The 24,367-nt window shown below is 44.8% G+C and overlaps 1 protein-coding gene across 8 annotated transcripts in view; it reads right to left on the minus strand.

The window, feature by feature from the left end:
- The window catches only part of AGBL4 (AGBL carboxypeptidase 4), a 2,106,705-nt gene that overhangs the window by 30,200 nt on the left and 2,052,138 nt on the right, over positions 1 to 24,367 (minus strand). For all 8 annotated transcript variants that reach the window (XM_068239049.1, XM_068239042.1, XM_068239046.1 and 5 more), the window contains one exon: positions 9,083 to 9,179. In XM_068239049.1, coding sequence (XP_068095150.1) covers positions 9,083 to 9,179 — 97 coding nt within the window. The remainder of the gene's footprint in view (positions 1 to 9,082; positions 9,180 to 24,367) is intronic.

The raw sequence follows: 24,367 nt of genomic DNA on the forward strand, positions 1-24,367 counted from the left end.
CTTCTCGACCATTTGACCAGGGATTGCTTCCACCGAGCAATGGCCAAAAGCATTCTTCTCCCCACTTTTCCTGCCAGCCGCGTAATGTCATGTGCTGCGCCCCCTCCCATATAGGAACAGAACATGTCTCTAACCTGCAGGCTAGTGATGTGTCTGTACAGCCTCGGCCCTGCAATGTTGCCCGAGAGATCAGGTACCAATCACGGCTGGGAGTCATGTCTCATACATGGGAACGCGGTTTAAGAGTTTGGATGGCAGAGGCAGGCTTGTCGTGATGTTCCTTCCTATCACACTTCCATTGCCTCCTCTTCCCTGCCCTATTCACTATCCTTAGGAGGGAATGGGAGGTTGAGAGGACAAAACCCCCCTCCACTTTTACAGCTGTCCCTGGTAGTCTGTTGGTCCCACTCACCCCTTTTAGCTTTCCCTGGTAGTCTAGTGGTTCCTCTTATAGTGGTCCCACTCCCAGATAGTCTAGGGTCTCCCCACCCTAATAGCTTTCCTGGTAGCTTAATGGTCTGCCCCTTCCCCCTCAAGACATTCCTTAGTAGTCTAGTGGTCCCCCTTCTTTTCCACAGTGATTCTTGTTCATCTATTGGTCCTGCCACCTGCCTTTACAGAGATTGGGAGCAGCAAGGTGACATCATCATGCTGGGACCCGGTACATGCAAGTACAGGAGTCTGGCCTCAGATCAAGCAAGGGGAAAGGGGCGATACTTACCTGAACAAGCTTCTTACTGTTGCCAATCTCTGTCGAAGGGACAGGAGGGGGGGGGGCACACTATGGTTAGTGCCACAGCTGTTGCCTGGGGTGATGAATACTGGCATGACCAGGACGTACTCTCTGCTCATTGGCACTAAGGCATGGTTCACACAGGCTTCTGTCTCACTTCTGCTCGGCGTCTCATTTGGACGCCTTCATTTGACTGCTATGCTGTGTGAAAGCTTGTAGCTTTTATTGTCCTTTCATAGCTTTTTACGACTTATCATTTGAAAGATTTTCTTCCCTGGGCTTCTGATGGCTTTTGAGAGACAGGAAGTTTGGGCAGATTGCATCCCGGGCTTGTGCTTTTTCATATGATTACTGTGATCCACTCTAGTGCTGTTCCATATTTCTGGCTGACTATGCACTCGGTCCATTAACTCGCCAATCTCAATATGGCCGTCTATACTGTGGTATATCCTAATCCTCGTGGTGTCTTCTCCTTCAGTCTTCTCCTGTTTCCTTGTGGTGTGGTTTAATTCCCTGTTACCTGTTGACCTTGTGAATGTCCTTTTTGCCATTTATAGGCAAGAAGGCAGCCTTTAACCACTACAGCTCATGGGTGGTTTTCACCTTAAAGGGGAACTGAAGAGAGAGGTATATGGAGGCTGCCATGTTTATTTCCTTTTAATCAATACCAGTTGCCTGGCAGCCCTGCTGATCCTCTGCCTCTAATACTATTAGCCATAGCCCCTGAACATGCATGCAGCAGATCAGGGGTTTCACACTTTAAAGTCAGATCTGACAAGACTAGCTGCATGCTTGTTTCTGGTGTTATTCAGATACTACTGCAGAGAAATAGACCATCAGGGCTGCCAGGCCAACTGGTACTGATTAAAAGGAAATAAATATGGCAGCCTCCGTATACATCTTACTTCAGTTCCCCTTTAAAGTGAACCTGAACCAAGTACAATTATTAAAAATAAACACATAGCTTACCTTCAAATGAATATTACATACTTACCTCGCCGTCAGTTCCTCTCAGAAGTTCACCATTTTCTTCTAACAATGAGTTCTTCCATTTCTGACAAGCTTTAGTCAGAACTGAAATATATTGGTTGCTGTCAGTTATATATTAGTTGCTGTCAGTTATAACTAAAAGGACAACTGATGATTAAGGTAATGTCCATGTTTCCCTATGGCTCAAGTGAGCATAGTTACATAGTTACATATTTATTTGGGTTGAAAAAAGACATATGTCCATCGAGTTCAAACAGAAAACAAAGTACAACACCAGCCTGCTCCCTCACATATCCCTGTTGATCCAGAGGAAGGCAAAAAACCCTTACAAGGCATGGTCCAATTAGCCCCAAAAGGGAAAAATTCCTTCCCGACTCCAGATGGCAATCAGATAAAATCCCTGGATCAACATCATTAGGCATTACCTAGTAATTGTAGCCATGGATGTCTTTCAACGTAAGGAAAGCATCTAAGCCCCCTTTAAATGCAGGTATAGAGTTTGCCAACGACTTCCTGTGGCAATGCATTCCACATCTTAATCACTCTTACTGTAAAGTACCCTTTCCTATATAAATGGCTAAAACGTTTTTTCTCCATGCACAGATCATGTCCTCTAGTCCTTTGAGAATGCTTAGGGTCAAAAAGCTCATACGCCAAGCTATTATATTGCCCTTGTAACGATTGGTGGCGGCACACAAAGAGAATCTGATTATTGATGATCTGCAGAATCACCAATAATACAAGCATATAACTAACCTCTGGACACCTGATAAGTGTAAGTGTTTGGTGCAACAGTATGAGTCTGGATCACCTGAGAAGCAGGCGACTCCAGATAGTATAATGAGTATCTCCTGATAGGCTTGGAGTACACAGAGAGTCAGTGTTTCCCTGAACAGCTGGAAATCAGACTCTGCTGCAGTCAAAGGACTCCTGTGAGATTGGGTCCCTGACTGGATTGCAGGGAGGTCCCTCTGAGAGACAAAGACTCCCTGCAGCTACTGGACACCCCACTGGGAGGGTGTCACAGGTAGAAGGGTCAGTCAGGCCGGGTCAGCAACACACGAGCAGATAAGGTACAGAGACAGAAGGCTGATTCGGTAACCAGGGACAGGCAGGGTTGGCAACAAGTAATCAGATGTGCGTAAGTACCGAATCAGAGAGCAGAAGGAGGGTCAGGAAAGCAATAGGTCATAACAGATATCAAACCTAAACCTAGTCCTGGGTGTGAGGTCTGTGGTCTCCACACCCTGGAACTAGTTTGGTGTATAACTCAATAATAACACAGTATCCCTAGTCTTGGATGTGAGGTCCGTGGTTTGAACACCCTGGAACTAGTCTGGAGAATAACACAATAATACACAGTATCCCTAGTCTTGGGTGTGAGGTCTGTGGTCTCAACACCCTGGAACTAGTCTGGAGAATAACACAATAATACACAGTATCCCTAGTCTTGGGTGTGAGGTCCGTGGTCTCAACACCCTGGAACTAGTCTGGAGTATAACACAATAATACACAGTATCCCTAGTCTTGGGTGTGAGGTCCGTGGTCTCAACACCCTGGAACTAGTCTGGAGTATAACACAATAATACACAGTAATCTGGCTAAGTGTGGATTCCCAGAACCACCTGGTTTAACTACACTGAAGGATCTAAATATGGTCTGAGTGCTAACACGTAAGCATTCGCAACGGCAGACCACCAGCAACTGACAAGCAAGATCTATATATACTTGCAGTGCTGTGCAGCTCCGCCCGAGCCACTCAGCCAATCCAGAGTCCAGCTGGGATCAGCTGATCGGCCTAATCAGCTGATTCCCCTTCTGCTGGTATAAATGTCCTGTCGCCTGGCACGCGCACGCGTAGCTCTCCATCTGTGTGAACTAGAAGGTCCAGCCAAGCCAGACGCGTGTCGCTGCGCGGAAACCGCCGGTCTGAACACGGAGATAGCCGCCCCGTCACTAGACCACGCAGCGGCATCTCCGCTGTTCATTACAGCCCTCTGATGTATTTATACATGTTAAATAGATCCCCTCTAAGGCGTCTTTTCTCTAGACTAAATAAACCCAGTTTATCTAACCTTTCTTGGTAAGTGAGACCTTCCATCCCACGTATCAATTTTGTTGCTCGTCTCTGCACCTGCTCTAAAACTGCAATATCTTTCCTGTAATGTGGTGCCTAGAAATTGAAGTGGCTGGATAGTGTAATGGTTAAGGGCTCTGCCTCTGACATGGGAGACCTGGGTTCGAATCTCGGCTCTGCCTGTTCAGTAAGCCTGCACCTATTCAGTAGGAGACCTTAGGCAAGTCTCCCTAACACTGCTACTGCCTATAGAGCGCGTCCTAGTGGCTGCAGCTCTGGCGCTTTGAGTCCGCAAGGAGAAAAGCGCGATATAAATGTTCTGTGTTTGTTTGTTTGTTAGAACTGAATTCCATATTCCAGATGTGGCCTTACTGGAGAGTTAAACAGGGGCAATATTATGCTAGCATCTCAAATTTTTATTTCCCTTTTAATGCATCCCAAAATTTTGTTAGCTTTAGCTGCAGCAGCTTGGCATTGAGTGCGATTATTTAACTTGTTGTCGATGAGTACTCCTAAGTCCTTCTCCAAGTTTGATGTCCCCAACTGTATCCCACTTATTTTGTATGGTGCTAGACCATTGGTACGACCAAAATGCATGACTTTACATTTATCAACATTGAATTTCATCTGCCATTTATGTGCCCATATAGCCATCCTATCCAGAACCTGTTGTAATATTTCCCTATCTTCCTGAGAGTTGATGATTCTGCACAATTTTGTATCATCTGCAAAAATAGCAACATTGCTCACTACTGAATCTACTAGGTCATTAATAAATACATTGAAGAGCACTGGACCCAGTACAGACCCCTGTGGGACCCCACTGCTAACAGTCACCCATTTTGAATAAGATCCATTGACCACAACTCTTTGTTTTCTGTCCATTAGCCAGTTCCCTATCCATGCACACAGACTCTTCCACAGTCCTTGCATCCTCAACTTTTGCACCAGACTTTTGTGGGGAACAGTGTCGAAGGCCTTTGCAAAGTCCAAGTATATCACATCTACAGCATTCCCAATATTCATATTAGCTCTCACTACCTCATAAAAGCTGAGCATGTTAGTCAAACAGGACCTGTCTTTAGTAAGCCCAAGTTGATGCTGAGAAATAAGATTGTTTTCTACTATGAAGTCATGTATAGTATCTCTTAGTAACCCCTCAAATAGTTTGCATACAACTGATGTTAAACTTACAGGTCTATAATTTCCTGGATCAGATTTTTTGCCCTTCTTAAATAATGGGAAAACGTGGGCTGTACGCCAATCCACTGGGACTCTTCCAGTTGAAAGAGTCACAAAAGATAAGATAAAGGGGTTTATCTATAACTGGTCTTAATTCCCTTAGGACTTGAGGATGCATGCCATCCGGGCCAGGTGCCTTGTCTATTTTTAATTTATTTAGTCTTGCCTTCACTTCTTCCTGCGTTAAGTATTTAATATTACAGTTGGAAGATTGAGACTCTTCTGCCTCTGTAATTTGCAACAGTGATGTTTCCCTTGTGAAGACAGAAGCAAAGAAAGCATCAGCAGGAGAGTCAGGCAATTGGTATTATTTAAAAGGAATAATCCATGTCCTTCTCAGTTTAGGTTCACTTTAAGGATGCAAGCAATTTTAACATTTCAGCACTCCCATTCATTCGCCAATAACTTTATCACTATTTATCACACCTAAATGATCTATATCTTGATTTTTTTCACCACAAATTAGGCTTTTTGTTGGTGATATTTGTTTTCAGTAATTACATTATGGTTTATGCATTTTAATAGGAAAAACAAGAATAAAAGTAGAAAAGATACACTATTTCTCTGATTTCATCCCCTATACTTTTAAAATAAACAATGCTACTGTAAATAAAACCCACACAAAGTATTTGACCATTTGTCCTGGTTAATATTAGGTTTAAATTATGTTCCTAGTATAATGTATGCCAACAATATTTTATTTGGAAATAAAGGTGTATTTTTTTTGTTCGTTAATATTATATCACTAATTTCAGACCCTTAGTTGCAAAAAATAACAGTAATATACCCTCACGACATACATATTAAAGAAAGAACAGTCCCCAAGTTCACAATTTTTTTTAAAATGCTGTCACTTTGTTTTTGTTTTTTTTTACAAGTGTTTTATTTTGGAAACTAATGGGGGGGGGGGGGGTAGGTGTAAAAAGGGAGTTAATAGCTATAGAAAAAAAAATATGTATTTTTATTTTAATGTTATTTTTTTGGCCACATGATGGCACTAAATACCATTCTGTGTTATTATTTTTTTACAATGTATTTTTACTTTCATTTTTATGAAGAACATGGCTACTGATTGGAGTCATGTTCATTCACATACACGCACCTTGATTGGCTCAGGGAACATATGTTCTCTTTTACCAGTCCCTGAGGTGTAAGTCCCACCATGAACGAGTGGCAGGCAGGTGTGCACACACCACAGATTTGCAGGACACACCTATACTCCTGAATTGAGTAAGCAAGGTGCTGGACCGGTGCAGAAGTAAAAGTATAATCCAAAAGGTCCTCATGCGGTAGAAGATAAGGTTGTTTATTCACACAACGCGCCAGATGTCCATTCAAATAACCAACGAACGTTTTAGGGCCATGGCGTGTCCCCTTTGTCAAGGTATTAAACAGAATGGCAATGGTTGCCATTCTGTTTAATACCTTGACAAAAGGGGACCCACCGTGGCCCCCGAAATGTTCATTGGTTATTTGAATGGACATCTGGTATGTTATGTGAATAAATAACCTTATCTTCTAGTGAGTGTGCAGAACTTTTGGATTATATCGTGTTTAAGATGGGTGACCTAATCAAAAACTAGTAAAGCCAAAGATCACCATGACAACTAGATAGCTGATGCCATATTCAAATCACATTCACATTCCACAACCAGTATTTCATTTTTTTTTTCAGCAAACTGAAATCTGATTGGCTGCTCCAGTTTGCAAGCAGTTAGGCACTTGGGTTCACGCCCTGCTGGCCTCTGATAGCTCTGTGCCGCCCGAACTGCTCACCTGTCTCCTTTAAAACGACTTGCTTTTGCTCCTAAATGCCATGTTATAAGGCCATTGCCTATATTTACGTGATCCATTCTTCCATTACGCATTTTAATGACCCCACCTGGAGCTTCGGTAATAGAATGAGGTCTCATTATCTGATGCTAATAACAGCCCATGCCTGGCTATGGCCGCCAGAGAGGCGCCGTGCAAATTCAGGCCTCTCCGTAGCCCGATAACCTATTTATGAACTCTTTCATGTTCACAAGCTTCCCATAATTTGAGTGAAATTCTAGTCAGTAAAAATTCCTGCTGAAAGGCCAGTAAAATAGGCAGCTTGCACAGCTGGCCACAAATAAGACTTAGTGTGTGTAATAGGGTCAGACAGAGCATGGTGGCCTCTATCAGTGAGCGGGCAGGCAGGGCACCGTGTGTGAGGAGAACAGGATTTTCTATTCACTGTCTGTGTTCATTACCTCAGCTCTGCCCTGATTGTTCATCCTCTGCACGCCTCGGTGATCAGCTTCTCCATCTCAGCTTTCATTTCCTCGCTAGTTGTCCACAGAGACAACAATACATAAAATAAAGTTTTAAAAAAAGAATGCCAGCCAGGTACCGTGAAGTCTTTCTCACTGAATATAATACAAGTGGAACACAAACGCTGAATATCTGTGACTGCGGAGGCCCTCAGGAAAACATTGCCGTAACTACAAATCATGGGGTCTCACAGTAAAATTTTTATGCCCCTCCCAGTGTCCACACCCTTTCCCTTGCCTACCCCCTGGTGTCCCTCACAACCTGGGGACTCAATTTGGGCCCCTGCTAGCGCCGAAAGTTTAGGCGCCACCATAGGTGTCTATTGAAATACTGGCATGGAGGGGTAGTTTGGCCGCCTGATAAATAGCAAGCGCTGCTACAGTGCCCGCTATTTATTGGGCGCTGTGGGCGACCAAATTATGTCTCCATACCGATATTTCAAGAGGCTCCTATGTTGCTGCCAGGGTCTGGAAAAAACCCCGGGTAAGTAGAGCTCATTTTTTTTAGCTACTCGGATGTTTCCTTTAAAGAGACTCTGTAACAAAATTTTCAGCCTTATTTCTTCTATCCTAGAAGTTCCTATACCTGTTCTAATGTGGTCTTTCTTACTGCAGCCTTTTCTAGTTGCGCAGTGGCTGTCTTATCTCTGTTATATGATCTAATCTTCTCTCTTCTGTCGGCTCTGTCGGCTGAGGCTGGAATGTCTGGAATGTGCTGCACTGCTTGTCATTGGCAGAAGCTATACACACCCTCTCCAAACTCTGTATGAGTCAGAGACTGAGCTGCTCTCAAACCTATCACACTCTAGTTAGAAGCCATGTCTTTTGTTTGTAAACACTGCCTAAAAATGCCAATTACAAGCCAGGATTGCAGCAGGGAGTGGCAGAAACAGCACAGAGGGGCCCAGGAGAACATAATGAAAAGAATGGTATGATTTTTATTGTAAGAATCTTAGAGTACAGATTCTCTTTAAAGGATACTTGAAGTGACATGTGACATGATGATGTAGACATGGGTATGTACAGTGCCTAGTACACAGATAACTAGGCTGTGTTCCTTTTTTTCTTTCTCTTCCTGAAAGAGTTAAATATCAGGTATGTACGTGGCTGGCTCAGACAGGAAGTGACAATAGTGTGATCCTCACTGATAAGAAATTCCATCTTTAAAACACTTTCCAAGCAGAAAATGGTTTCTGAGAGCAGGAAAGCGATAAAAAGGATCAATAGCTCACAGATTTGAGCTATGGCATACTTCAATGAATGTGTCATTGAGCAAAAACAATAAAACAGTAACAACTTAAAAAGTAGATTTAAACATAAAATAAAACTGTGGAATATCTTAAAAATTCATTTTTAGAAGAAGGAAGATAGATACAATTGTTTATTTCATTCGTTTATTTTAGCCTTGGGTATCCTTTAGAGGATACCAAAGTTGAAAATGTTTGGAGAAGGAGGGAGAGGAGACATATACTACCACCTGTCCTGCTGCCCACCGCTCCCCCATTCTCCTCTCTGCCCCCCGTAGCTCACCTAAAAGCTCCCCTGGAGCATTGGGCAGCAGGACAGGTGGTAGTATATGTCTCCTCCCCCTCTTTCGCCAAACATTTTCAGCTCTGGTATACTTTAATAGTAAAGCCCCAATACATGCTACTGTTCCCAAAGTTTGGGCAAAATCATAATTTCATTTGCCAGAGCTGCCATTAGCCCTCTCTCATGTCTTCTTTACTCCAGTCATTAGTTGCTTACCTTGCATGTGGTCGATGAGTTGCAAGTCCCACAGTTTCGCCATCCAGCTGATAGTAGTCCATGAAGGTTCTTGCCACATTTCTCCCGAGCTTCATATCTGAGATTGTAGGTTAAGGGATACTCTTTTCTATATTCTTTACCAAGTAGAATCCAGTGCGCTTATTAGTATAAAATAAAAATGACATAGCCCTGGTTCTCAGCATACGGTATAAGTACTCCTGAAGGTGTTTGGGTGGGGTTCAGGGGACACTTAAAGCAAACCTGTGAGGTTTGCGATGCACAAATGTAGGGACTTACCTCGGCAATGGGAAGCCTCAGGGTCCTTCATAGGCTTCCCCTGTGCTCCTTGCTAGGCCATAACAGTGACGAGACCCCCAAATCGTGACCACAGTGCACGCTCGCAGTAGCACGGACCAGCTCGTTTTTCAGTGAAAAAAGCAGAGTCCCGATCAGGTCCGTGCTACTTTGCAGGCACAGGTGGGTCACGCATGGGCAGTAGTACGGACCCGATTTTGCTTAGTTTCCTACCAAAGCCCATTCAGGTTCCTGCTTCTGCACATGTGCAAGTCGTCAAAGGTTTTTGTGCGGGACAGCACTGGGTCAGGCCTTTGGAGAAGGACGGGGATTCCGGGGCTTCCCTCTCCCAAGGTAAGTACCCATATCTGGTACTTTTTCCCTACAGATTTCTTTTAAAGAGAACCCGAGGTGGGCAGATGAGGGGCAGACGGGACACAGAGGCATGTTCTCTGCCTCATGACATGCCTCTGTGTCCCCACACCACCACTCTCTGCCCCCCCACCACACAGAGGCATGTTCTCTGCCTCATGACATGGCTCGGTGTCCCCACACTTCCGCTCTCTGCCTCCCCCCTCTCCCCCCCCCCCCCCCCCACACACACACCATCACGCGTGAAAATATTTGTCACTATCTCGGAGGTAAACACAGGGAGAGGGATACCCTGTCCAAAATGCCAGCCAGGGAAGTTCCTGCAGGGTGTTCCTGGCCACCCCCCTGCCGCTTCCCCGCCTCCCTGCGCGTTGGTGAGAGACACACAGTCTCTCCTTGTAGTGTCCTGACCTATAGGTCACGAAATTTAAAGTGGGCCAACTCAGCCCACAGGAGTGGCGGAGAGCGACGTTTTTTGCGTGTACCTGATCCACCCAGTCCCCCCGGATCAGGCAGCCTACTTTTTATTTTATTTTTTTAGCACACCGCGGGCCCTCTTTAAACTTGTCACAATCAGTCTATTACAGACATTTTGGGAGATTAGAAAAAGGATAAATCATATATTAATAAAAATGTGGATAAGTATTTTCCGTTATTAAGCATAAAATAATGTTTTAAAAAGCATTTATGCACACATATAAAACATCTGACAAATATATATGTATCAAGGAGTACTTGAGTTGACGTTATTCAAAACGGGACCTGCTGTATACACCATCTTTCATCATGTGGTGCATGCTCTAAAATGTTGAGAAACTCAACTCTAATAAAGAAGATGCTGTATATGAGACAATAAGTAGATACTCGAAAAATTATGCTTGACACATGACAATTTGGAACTGGCCTGACACATCTAAATTTGCTTCTATCGGCGATACTACATAATGTTGTCTATCTGTACTTTCTGCAATTAATATATTAAAATGACCTGGCTGGCTGGCTCCTGTAGAGCCTTTTCCTGCTTTCATGACAATGCAATTGTGCTGCACAAAAAAGTCCAACCTCTCTCACCTATCCCAGCATCCCCCACATGAGGAAGTCACACAGCGTGAATCAGACGATCTTTTCCTGTCAGTAGGGATGGTCTGAAAATTTCGGTGGTAATCAGATTTCGGAGTTTCCGATCGGAGATCAGCTTTTTTTTTAGCAGTATTTAGAAATTGTCATCTGAAATTGGATTTCTGCAGAAATGCAACATTATTGCAACTCGGTAATTTGATCCCAATTACAGAACTTGGAAGCATTGGACCAATCAATGAATGTAGAAGTTCTCCATTTTCGACCAATCACAAGACTCGAGCACTGAGCATTTCTGAGTCTTGTGACTGGCCAAACATTTCTGTGGTATTCCAGTTATTGCTGTAAAATTTTACTGCGGTAATCGGAATACAATGGGAAATTTTAGACCAATCACAAGACTAGGAAATTCTTTGTAGTATATGAGTCTTGTGTTCCATAATTACCAAAGAAATCTTATTTTCACTGAAAAATTCTGCATTCCCTGCTTGGTCCAATACTTTGGACTCAGAAGTATTTGGCCAATCAGTGGATTGGAAAGTGTACTGCGGATGTACGCATGATAGCGTACATCCGCAAACATTACAGATTTCCAGAAAAAAGGGTTTTTTTTATTAATTAACTAACTTTATCAACAAAATGACAAAAAAGACTTCGGAAGTTGGTAATCAGAAATTGGATTTCGGACATTGAAAATTTGCTCAAATAGATCATCTGTATGATTGATATTGTGGTGAAACCCCTCCCACAGTGTTATATGTCAGGAGGACCTAGGTCATGAGAGTTACCTGTCTGTGAACCTCGTTGCATTGTGGGAAATAACAGCTGTTTCTAACTGCCAAGCAACCAGTATCTCCCTCTGTGTATATGTATATCTATTTAAAAAAAAAGTTTAGCCTATCGCATTGTTAGTGGGTGTGGTTATAAATAATAGTAGTTGGTGCTGTCTAGTTTTTTCTTGTCTGCCAGCAGTAAAAATGATGACCTGCAGGCTCATTGTGGAACAAACATCATGAACAAATAACATATCAATGATTTCTTGATCACTCTTCTATTTTTTTACTTCTCACTTTACAATGTATTGATCAGGGGTGTAGCAATAGGGGGTGCAGAGGTAACCACGGCATCGGGGCCCTTGGGCCAGAGGGGCCACGAAGGGCCCTCCCTCCACTACAGTATTAGCTCTCTATTGGTCCTGTGCTGGTAATAATCACTTCTATAGATACTTTAAATAGTAGTGATCTCTAACAAACTGTTCCCCATCCCCTTCTTGCTCCTCTGACACTGTGGTTGCCATTGGTAGGTTTTGGTGCGCTGACGTATCAATTGTTATGTATAGAGTGCTTGGGGGGGGGGCAGGGCCGGGTTTAGGCCAAGGCCACCTAGGCCATGGCCTAGGGCACCACAGGAGCAAGGGCACCAAAGCAGCGGGGTGAACTTATGCTGCAATGCAGGGAGATCAGGCGAGCGCCTAACCATGGTACTTTGCTGCCAATGGCCTGTGCAGCGGCCACCTTGCTCTCTGTGCCATTTGCATTGTGGCGGGTGGCTATGGACTTGGCAAGCACTGGAGACAAAGTGGAAGAGGAGGCTTCGGAACTAGAGACGAGCTGAGAATTGAGTGACACTGTTGGCTGCTGCGGTGTGAAGGTGAGCTGGCTACCTATACTGAAAGGGGGGAAGTGGGAAAAGGAGGGATTAAGGGAGTCATCTGGCTACCTATACTGGAGGGAAAGGGGGAGGGGTCATCTGGCTACCTATACTGGAGGGAAAGGGGGAGGGGTCATCTGGCTACCTATACTGGAGGGGGGGCGGCTGGTGACAGCGGCCTTGGGCGGTAAAAAGTACAAATCTGGCTCTATGGGGGGGCCCATTGTAAAACTTGCATCAGGGCCCACAGCTCCTTAGCTACGCCACTGGTATTGATTTATTTTTTCCCCTTTTTGCTAAAGTTCATCTTTAAAGTCTATGTCCAGTCTCCATTGCAGTTCACACTCATTATAACACGTGCATTATGCTACTGACCACTGTGAACCTAGCCTAAAAGGTATGCTTAAAGTGACACTGAAGCGGAAAAAAAAATGATATCATGAATTGGTTGTGTAGTACAGATAATTATTTTTTATAACATTGCATCATTCTCTAATATTTGCAGTTTGCACACTACTCAGCATTCTAAATGATTTCACAGACCAGGCTAATGACCCTTTGAACTTTGAAAAAAACAAAATACAGTGACAGACAGTTGACATTATAAGCTTCGGAAGACAGAGACTTTCAAAGTCATCAAGCTCAGTTATGGTGCGTACACACCAGCTACAAATGTACCTGTCGCTATCACACGGGAGCGTGTGCGTGACAGATCGGCGACAGCTCGTCGCCAGGTCCCTCCGCATACACATGGCGGAAGAGGGATTAGTGATGCGACAGAAGCTGTCGTCGACGTTCCCCCCCGCCGGAAGCTCTGTCTACTGCCTATTGGTTGCTGTCGCTAGTCCGCATACACACGCGGACTAGCGACAGTTGCGGCGAAGCTGCGGCGGCAGCTGCCGCCAGGCGATTGGCCGCGCCAATCGCCCAGCGACGGCTCTGAGTAGCAACGGTTCGGGGCGCGCGCGCCATATACACGGGCGACCTGTCGCCGCAACACGCGCGTGCCACGTGGTTGCGGCGACAGTTGTAGCCCGTGTGTATATAGCTTAAAGAGTAACTGTCAGGCTACAAAAGCTAATTTAAGGGAAGGTAGGATAGAAAGGTGCTGGCACTGCAGCTAGGGGTTCAGGGAGGGTGGCAGGGGTGCAGACCAGGTATCCGGTGCGATGCAGAAAGACCAGCGTGCTCAGGCTCAGATAGACATCATATGCAGGCAGAGAAAAGCATGAGAAATGCCGGCACTGCTGTAAACTGCTTGTTTATTCATAACACATGGTGCAACATCGTGGATTCAAATTGAATCAATTTCAAAACCCATAAAAAGTGTTAAGAAGGGACCTGAGGGTCTGTGCTACAAAAAATAGTGGAAGAGGTATAAAACTAAAAATGCGCTGTAATATGCGCATAATCCTGGGTAACTCAGATTGAGATAAGGAGGTCAGTAATATAGCTGTTAGGACTTATTCAACAACACAAATATAATAAACATTGTAGAACAGTGCAGGGGGGAGGGGCGGGTTATTTACTGGGGTTTGGCAGGAAAAAGTGGGAGGAAAGGTATGGGATCAGGGAGGGATGAAGGGAAAATGGGGAGAAGGGGAGGAAAAGAAGGGTAGGGATATCCCCAGCATAGGAGCCAGTATTGTAAGCTGGATGTTCCTAAAGAAAAAACACGTAAGTACAGGATACTAAGTGTCCAGAGCAGCAACATTTTAAATTCAAGGGTCCAGGGAACATGCAAAATGTGCACTCTTTTATGGTGTCCTGGGTACCAGTTAGGCTTGTGATCCATTTTTCTCAGGGTCTTCATGTAATGCTCTCGATCCACTAGGTCCTGATAATGCGTTTTAATTGTTTCAATCTCATGCAAAGTTTTTGCGTGCTCCTGTTTGGTTCTTTCTAAAACTATATTTTGTAGCCCTGTGGCATGCTTAATATAGGCTTCTTTCCAAATCTGCACAATCATCATCATCACAGTACTCTGAAGGCTCCACATACCGCCTAAAATCGATTGCTGCAATTTTGTCGTCCTAGTGTTGTTGCAAAGTGGTTTTAGTCCCAAAAAAAAAAACGTGACCTCCTTTTCACTCAACCTTCCCAGGTTAGTTTCAACAACCCCAGCACCCACCGTCTTATTGCATGATGCAAATACGGACGGATTTTTGAAGAATGTCTTCACATCACTTTTTGCCGTTTTCTACTGCACCCCTTCTTCCTGCTCATCTGAACTGTGTATATTGTCCTCATCTGGCTCTGTATACACTGCACTTCTCTGTGCTGCTGCTACTGCAGCCATGCTGCGTGCTCAAGCATTTGTACTGATAGAAGGTCACAAAGGAAGGTAGGATAGAAAGGTGCTGGCACTGAAGCTAGGGGTTCAGGGAGGGTGGCAGGGGTGCAGACCAGGTATCCGGTGCGATGCAGAAAGACCAGCGTGCTCAGGCTCAGATAGACATCATATGCAGGCAGAGAAAAGGATGAGAAATGCCGGCACTGCTGTAAACTGCTTCTTTATTCATAACACATGGTGCAACATCGTGGATTCAATTGTATGCAATTTGAGATGTAACATACCGGTTTGCTGGTAAAGCTGTGCGGTGGGTGCTGGGGGATGAGAGCCTTACGGCCGTTTCGCGCAGATGCGCTTCTACGGAGGCTGCGGAGGGTGGCTGTTTGCTGTCAGTTTAAATCCTAAACAGATCAGCGTGCAGCCAATTGCTGCTCCCCCACTTTCCCTTCATCCCTCCCTGATCCCATACCTTTCCTCCCACTTTTTCCTTCCAAACTCCAGTAAATAACCCGCCCCCTCCCCCCCTGCAATGTTCTACAATGTTTATTATATTTGTGTTGTTGAATTAAGTCTTAACAGCTATATTACTGACCTCCTTACCTCAATCTGAGTTACCCAGGATTATGCGCATATTACAGCGCATTTTTAGTTTTATACCTCTTCCACTATTTTTTGTAGCACAGACCCTCGGGTCCCTTCTTAACACTTTTTATGGGTTTTGAAATTAATTATATCATATTGTAAATTATATTTGCCAGTCTGTATTTCTATTTGGCAATCCTACACATATTAGTGCACTGTCACTTTAATTTCCCTTTGTAAAAAAGTCCAGGCCGCTATACATTTTTCCTGTCACTAGATGGAAGCCTTGAGCTCCATCTATGATACAACAGCCTTATGCAGACCTGCAAAGGACTTCTAATAAGTTTGTCCTATTTAGGCCACCGTATCCAGGAAGTGCTACTCCCCATGCGTCCCATGCTGGATTGAACTGTAACCCAGCATGTCATTGGCCGCCCTTGGTGGAGAGGAGGCGGTGCCTTTAGCAGCAATTGGCTGCACGCTGATCTGTTTAGGATTTAAACTGACAGCAAACAGCCACCCTCCGCAGCCTCCGTAGAAGCGCATCTGCGCGAAACGGCCGTAAGGCTCTCATCCCCCAGCACCCACCGCACAGCTTTACCAGCAAACCGGTATGTTACGTCTCAAATTGCATACAATTGAATCCACGATGTTGCACCATGTGTTATGAATAAAGAAGCAGTTTACAGCAGTGCCGGCATTTCTCATCCTTTTCTCTGCCTGCATAAAAAGCTAATTTAAACCTCTATTCTCCTGTGTTAAACAGTTTAGAAGGAGGCCAAAAAGGCAATATTGAAGTTAAAAATCTCTCTTACTTTTGATGTGTGCTGAACAGCAAGGATGTTAGACCCAAGCTCTTAAAAGGACGACAGGCCGCATACCATACTGCAAAGCATTCTGGGGCTGCTTGGGTCCTCCCCTCGGCTGCTAGTGAGAAGTTACAGTCTCATGTTACAACAGCCAGCACTGAAAAATCTCCAGGCAGAGTATACTGCATGAGTCCGCTATTGTTCCTAGCCACATGGCTAATTAATATTCACTGCACAGTAGTGTTGTATTTTTTCTGAGTGGAATCATCAGGAAGCAGGGAGGACATGACGACACATTTGGCTTCATAGGAGACAGACAAACATGGAACCTGCCATGAGCTGTCAGGAGCATCATTCTCTGCAAATACTATATAAAAATTCTGTGAAATCCAAACGTGGACAGTGAAATGCATATGTAATGTAAGTACAGCCAATCTTTAGCTACTGATATATGTGTTTATTTTCTCTGAGACCTTATACCTAACAGCTCCTCTTTAAAGGGGAACTGAAGAGAGAGGTATATGGAGGCTGTCATGTTTATTTCCTTTTAATCAAAACCAGTTGCCCGGCAGCCCCGCTGGTCTATTTCTCTGCAGTAGTATCTGATTAAAACCAGAAACAAGCATGCAGCTAGTCTTGTCAGATCAGACTTATAAGTCTGAACCACTGAAACACCTGATCTGCTGCATGCTTGTTCAGGGGCTATGGCTAATAGTATTAGAGGCAGAGGATCAGCAGGGCTGCCAGGCAACTGGTATTGTCTAAAAGGAAATAAACAGGACAGCCTCCATATACCTCTCTCTTCAGTTCCCCTTTAAGGCTTTTTTGCATAGATAACAACTGGAGTTTCTTAACACTTCCTGTACTGGAAACAATATTAGACTCATATCTCTGCTGCTAATGTTTTATTTCTTATTTCTTACACATACAATACAAATCATTATATCGTAAGTTTATTTTCACTTCAGATTCCCTTTAATTAAAGCATTCCTGGCCCCAGACAAATCTACATATGGTAAGCCCAGAAGTACTGTATGCTCACGCTGGATCAACATACCTCTGTCCGTGGTTTGTTCCTCTCCTCATCCTGACTGGTTCCCGCAATTACTCTTTGAAAAGTTTGACTTTTGGCTAAAGTCACATTTTTAGACAGAAAGAGGTAGGCTTACTATGTGAGTCAGGCAGCAGAGCAAATTGAGAGACCGGCAAAGATCAGCTCAGATGTTGCCCCCTACAGTCTGAAGCCCTGAATCACGTGCAGAGAATGAGATGGCTAGGTAGTATCATGGAAGCAACAAACAGGAGCTTGGACAAGCTTTGGGAGACAATAGAGGATAGAGAGGCCTGGTGTGGAATGGTCCATGGGGTCGCAAAGAGTCAGACAAAACTGAATAGTGACTGAACAACAACACATATTATAATTGTGTGTGTTTGTAGTATGTTGTTGGAACAAATACAGTATAGTTAAAGGGAGTCTGAAGCTAAAAATTAAGACAAAAACAAAAACAGATACTTACTTAAGTAGAGGTAAGGCTCTGGGTCCTACAGAGCCTTCCCGTTCCTCTCCTTGACCCGTTGTTCCTGCGCTGGCTCTCCCATTAGCACCCAATGGGCCAGAGACTGCTCTTTTCCGCTTTGGGTGGGGGCTTCGGAAGTCTTCGGGAGTACTCAGCCTCCCGAAGAGCCTTCCCTCTCCTTAGGTAAGTATCCAGGGTTTTTTTTTTCAGTAATACTTCAGATTCACTTTAACAGGCACAACCCCAGTCCATTTTGGCCAATCTGTGTCTCCTGGTTCACATACTAAATTATATAACTAAAACAATTTACTGGAAATATATCCCATTATTCAAATGAGTTTCAAGAACAAAGTTAAGAGTTCTCTATCGCCTTCATGTCCATTCTGCCATTATCAGAGACGACCTTGGCTAGGGACGCACATTTACCCATAATCCTCTGGGCTCGCTGTGACTTGTCTCCATCTGGCCATCCAATTTAAAATAAGTATGGTGTAATTGTCGCCCTTTCATTTGATATGTCTCTTTTTTTTCTCTCTCCCCCATTTAGAGAGCACTCCAGCAGATTCTTTCAAATAGTCATAAGGTGAGCTCTCAATTAGCCATTAAATCAGCAATCTCCCCACATGCCAATATTATTGATTCCGTTTTAATTACCTTTGTGAAGGACTCTTGCTGATTACTTGACTTGTGTCGTTAACGTTGTCTATGAATATTACTGAAGTTGATGTGTCAAAGCGCCTGCAAAGTCAGATGGTCAGAGCTCCAAAACACGTAGAGCTTGTGGACTTTTTTTTAATTAAAAGGCAGAGATTAAAAGAAAACTAATTTTTTAGGATAAAAACTGAGCATCTTGTGAAAAATTAGAAATGGCCTCCAACGAAGAGCAAGTCGAAATGTTCAACAGTTCCAGAGATGGAAGCCAAAGAAGTAATATGTACATTCATTTTTATTTGTAGTCTTGCTGTTCGAATTCGGAACAATAAACTCGAACACCCGAATACTCCTGTCAGCCACTGTTCAGCACCTGAACAAGCGGACAGGGACAGAAGGAGTTCACACGTCCAATCTCAAGAAAAAATCTAGAAAAACAGGAAATTCAATCCGATTTCTTGATTAAAAACTTAGAGAAAAAAACTTTTCGTTTTTTTGGTCGAATGGATCGTTTTAATCAAATTGGAGTAAAATCGAAGAGGAAAAATTGTAAGTTGTGTGGCCACCTTTAAACTTTTTCAACATACAGTATTAGATCACAAAAGCAAACTTTTTCTCCTGAGTTTGAGTATGCATTAAGAGAGTTTAACCTGTCTAATCTCCCCTTCATCTGTGACTAATCACAACTGTAATTTGATCTCTCAGCTTTGTTAGCTGGCGGCCTCAGCAGAGTAGCTAATTTGTAAACATGGGATGTTAACCCTATGTCTGATTCCATGAAATCAGGAATTAGACACACTGCAGGTTTATTGCAGGCTCTATAGGACTCAGAACCTTCCCACTGCTTAGGTGAGTATCTTTTTTTTTTATTTTTAGTTACGCTTCAGACTTGCTTTAAGGTTTTGGACCTGAAAACAAGATGTGGAATTAACTAGAAAACCCAACGAGTGGAGGAAGTTTCCTTGCATGATATGGCCTCGTTTTACTTGTAATACATCATTCCTGTAGAGGGTACTTTTCTCCAGAAACGGCCGCGATAAGCGCCGTACAGCTGCCGCCTCTAAGTCATCGTTCTGCTTCATCGCCCCGCCATTTTTTTTTCTTCTTCTCCCTCTTCCTTGCCTGAGCTCAGGACCAAATTCGGTGATTTAAAGCTGACAGATCACATGGGATACTGCAAATTCCAAATTATTTATTTCCGCAAGCTGGAAGCCGATCCGGAGATTATTTACTGCAAATAGGGATGAGAGCGCGAGCGCGGGGATTGCAGGATGAGGGGAAGAACAGATTGATTGAGAATTTTCAATTAAAAGCAGCAGTCTTTTAAAGGAGATTTAAGGTTTTAGCGCCGAGGTAATAACTCTCGGATGAGCGCGGCCGTGGATGTTGAGCAAATTTTGCACACCCCCTTGTTTTTAAATAATACTCTCCGATTAAAGTGCATGTCATGGGACTGAAGCCTTGGAAGGCCTTCTCATTAATTGGTGTTTTATGTTTGCAAACGTCCGCTAATGAAGAGATAAATAAAATGAAAATTACTTCATGGAAGGTTATGGCATGTTTCAGAGTCCTTCCAAAGAGTCATGTGTGGTAGAGAGGGAGACGATAAGTGAGTATAGTATCTTTCTAAGGGAGGAGAAGGGTGGAACAAGGATGACACAAAGGGGCGGGAATCAGGCCTTACAGCAACACCTTGATGGAGCCCCCCAAATCAGGGGATAACAATAGACTCTGCGAGGATTGCAGCCGCAGAGAGGCACAGAAGTTTCTTTTCCTTGTCCTGAGACACTGACAACTAAGGGCACAGAGAGAAAAAACTGCTGTTTTTTCTGCACAATTGTTCTACTGACTGCATCTGCTCAACACCTGATAAGGAATCATACAAAGTTTTGCACACAAAGATTTGTAGACAGTCTCTATTTAGTGTTCAGCAGGGTTCTTGTGTACAGTGCTGCTCTACCCTCAGCCCAGGGGAGGACTGGGACCTTTTGGCCTGGAGGGAAAACACAAACTAGAGGCCCATTTTCACAGCAGCCCGGGCCCAAATTACATCACACACGTGTACCACGTGCTATATGCCAAAAGTCACATGAGAAATACAGCAAGGACACATGAGGGACAGCGTGCAGGTAAAGTATAATGCACTGGCAATGGGGGAGGGAGGGCACATAAAACATTTTGAGTTACAATGGGCGGGGTTTCCGTCGCGTTCATTGTTCATGATTATCACGCTGGATCGACCACATCAGCCTGAGATTTCCTAGCATCTCAGATTGATACTTTCAACCAATTTTCACCCGAAATCAGACAGATATTTTCCCACGGACCCTGCAGGAAAGCCTCTGCTCTGCATCATGCTGTTTATATTTACCAAATTGCCCACGCTCTAATTACTCTGTAATTAGGCATTGATTTCCCTTGGCCAGCCTAGTGGTTCACATTGCCTTATACAAAAACATGTACCAGGCACAGTACCAGCCCTAAAACATTAAATGAGAGGCAGCCTGAGGGGAAATTTCCCCCCTGGCCAGTCCTCCTGCCTGCCTCAGCCTTTCTACTCCTTCCCAAGTGCTGTGTACTGTAGTGATGCTGTAGAAGTCTGGGTACCGGGAGAAAAAGCTCAGTCATGGACAGAGTGAGTGTAATAAGTTGAGGCTGGGAGCACACTAGTCTGCCGGTTTTCTTTATGTGTTTTCTGCACACCATGTGTGTCTGTATGTGTGAAAACATGCACGTTTATCACAGAAGTTAATGTAATTGAATTTTTATTTGCATGGGGAAAACACATTCAGGTGTACACTAGCTACTTGAATAGCATTGGTTCTTAGTTTACCTGTGCAGAAAACGAGGGGGGGGGGGGGCTCCAAAGTTTTGCAGCTTTGCAGGGGGTCCCAGTGATTTCTAGTTACGCCCCTACCCCAAATGTTCACACCCCTTCCCTTGCCTCCCCTTGGTGCCCTTCATGGTCTTGGGGCCCATCTCACAAGGGTCATAAAACAAGTGTGGCAGTCACGACCTTCATACCCATAACAAGAGTAGCCCCAAAAACACCTGACCTGAAGTACAGTGCCTGTATCGCAGGAAGGGAAGGTTAGTCGTTGGGGCCCCCCACAGCTCTGGGCCTCCCTAATGATCGCAGGGGCAATTTCTCCCCTCTAGGCATGTCCCTAGGTTGGATGGAAAATCTCAATTGGGGGAGGAGCAGTGGTTGATCAACGGCCCTTACGTGCACACGCTGGTTAATACTAGGCCATGGCGGGTGATAAAGACCACCTCGGGCGAGAAATGTGAGTCAATCAGGCATGTGTGCAGTAGTACCGTCTCACATGTGCTTAGGATCTGGCACACCCGATACCCGACACCCATTGTTTACCCTCTCCCTCACCTGCGTGGGAACTACACTGTTGCCCAAGAGATCGTGTACTGAACCTTGCCGAGTGACAGAAATCCCGCGGAGTGCTCGGGGCTTTAGTGTTGCATTGCATCAAGTAATTTGCAATAGATTTAATGCTGACCATGAGGGCAGAGAGTCAGTTTCAAGATATGCGGGTGGAGCCACTGCTGATGTCTTCATTGCATCATTCCAACGCTTCAGGGGGAAGGCACAGACTGAAGGTTGCAGCTTATTGCACAGACAGTCTGTGGTACTGGAACAATCCAGACTAATTTTTCAGTGATTTTTTTCTTCCACCCACTAATCAAACAGCTTATAGATAGACAAAAACAAGCCCTGTAACTGAGCGCCTAGACAGATCTAGGGCGTGTATGCAAAGTAGGCGTTGGGGGAAATTTGGTTGTCGGAAATGACCAATATTCTGCTATGGGGCAGTTGGTACAAATCACCTGCATTTTACTATTGCTAAATCTTATACAAAGTTTTCCTCTACCGATGCCCAACTCTAACCGCCCCCACAATGTCTATCCATAGCCAACCCCCCACCAATGCCTAACCCTTACCTACACCTATGCCTAACCCTAATCTACCCTCCCAACCATGCATAACCCTAACCAACCTCCCCTACATGCCTAACCCTAATCTACACTCCGACTCATGCCTAACCCTAACCAACCCCCCATTGATGCCTAACCCCAGCTATCCCCCGACTATTGTCTAATTCTAACTTACCCCCATGCCTAACCCTAACAGTCCCGAATACCTAACCCTAACTTACCCTCCCACCCATGCCTAACCCTAACCAACCCCCCACATTGATGCCTAACTCCAGCCGATCTCCCCCACTAATGTCTAACACTAACTTACCTCCCCATGCCTAACCCAAACATTCCTCCATGCCAAGCTCTAACATACCCTCCCATCCATGCCTAACCTTTACCAAGCAGCCCACTGATGCCTTACCCTAGCCAACCCGCGACTCATACCTAACCCTAACTGCCCCTTCTGCCGCAAACCAGCCAATAACCAGGCAACCTTCACCGCTATACTCAATATCCGATATTAACATGAGTGCCTATAAGGCACCCTAACTTTCGCTCCTCTACAGTCACCCTCATTTCCTGTCAGTGACCTATCTAGGAATACTTTTGCGGCCGGAGTGAGGCTTTAAAAATAGCTAAAAGCTGACGACATCCTCTGGCTTGCAGTCACATGGAAGAGTTAAGAGTTTAAAAACAGCATCTGCACCAAATGAATCCCGCCGTCTGACTTTATAGCCCCGCCGCTCGGGAACATCAGAAAATTAATTGCACAGCAACGTTCCCATTAAGTTTACGGTTAGGGAAGTAATAAGCGACGTCTCCGAAACGCGCGCTCTCTCTCCTGGCCACTGCGCGATGACGTCCGCTTCATCAAAGTGAATCACTGCACTCAAATTTATGAAATTCTCCATTAAAATGTCCTTCTCTTTTCACTCCTCTTCTCAGGCTGCTACCAATTTAAACGAGGGCAATGCCAATGAGTGTGATACGGCTTCATCTCAAACATTTTCCCCAAATTTAAGAGGATGGCAGGAAGGCTCCAAATTCAGCCGTAAATTTAAGAAGCAGGAAATGATGAAAGTTGTCTGCGTCAACTTAAAGGGACCCTGAAGGGAAAAAAAGAAGCCAATTTGGGTACTTACCTCAGGAAAGGGATTCTCCGGAGGTTTTCCCCATTGCCTTCCTCCTCAAAGCGCTGAGACCCCCATTGAGACCCCGGCAAGCCCACCGACAAGACAGCTTGCATCTGTGCACTAACATGGAGCCGACCGGCCTCGGCTTTTACCTCCAATCCCGAGTCCGTGCTACTGTGCGGACGCAATATAGGTAGCCAGGTATAGGTGCCTGCAGTATAGGTAGCCAGGTATAGGTGCCTGCAGTATAGGTAGCCAGGTATAGGTGTCCTCAGTATAGGTAGCCAGGTATAAATGCCCCCAGTATAGGTAGCAGGGTGTAGGTGCCCCCAGTATAGGTAGCCAGGTATAAATGCCCCCAGTATAGGTAGCCAGGTGTAAATGCCCCCAGTATAGGTAGCCAGGTATAAATGCCCCCAGTATAGGTAGCCAGGTATAAATGCCCCCAGTATAGGTAGCAATGTGTAGGTGCCCCCAGTATAGGTAGCCAGGAATAGGTGTCCTCAGTATAGGTAGCCAGGTATAAATGCCCCCAGTATAGGTAGCCAGGTATAAATGCACCCAGTATAGGTAGCAAGGTGTAGGTGCACTCAGTATAGGTAGCCAGTTATAGATGTCCTCAGTATAGGTAGCCAGGTATAAATGCCGCAACAGATGGGCAATCTTGCGCTGCACAGTCCGCCAGGCAAATCGCAGGTTATACACTCTAGCAGCTCCTCCAAGCTGGGTTGCACAGCTGGACTAGGTTTAGAATAAAAAGAGAAAGACGGAGGGGCGCTCCGTAGTGTATTACCCTTTAACCCCCTTGGCGGTATGAAAAATACCGCCAGGGGGCAGCGCAGCAGTTTTTTTTTAATTATTTTTTTTTTAAATCATGTAGCGAGCCGAGGGCTCGCTACATGATAGCCGCTGCTCAGCGGCATCCCCCCAGCCCCGCCGATCGCCTCCGGCGATAGGCGATCAGGAAATCC

This window comes from Hyperolius riggenbachi, chromosome 6, assembly GCF_040937935.1.
Source record: "Hyperolius riggenbachi isolate aHypRig1 chromosome 6, aHypRig1.pri, whole genome shotgun sequence".
Lineage (NCBI taxonomy): Eukaryota > Metazoa > Chordata > Amphibia > Anura > Hyperoliidae > Hyperolius > Hyperolius riggenbachi.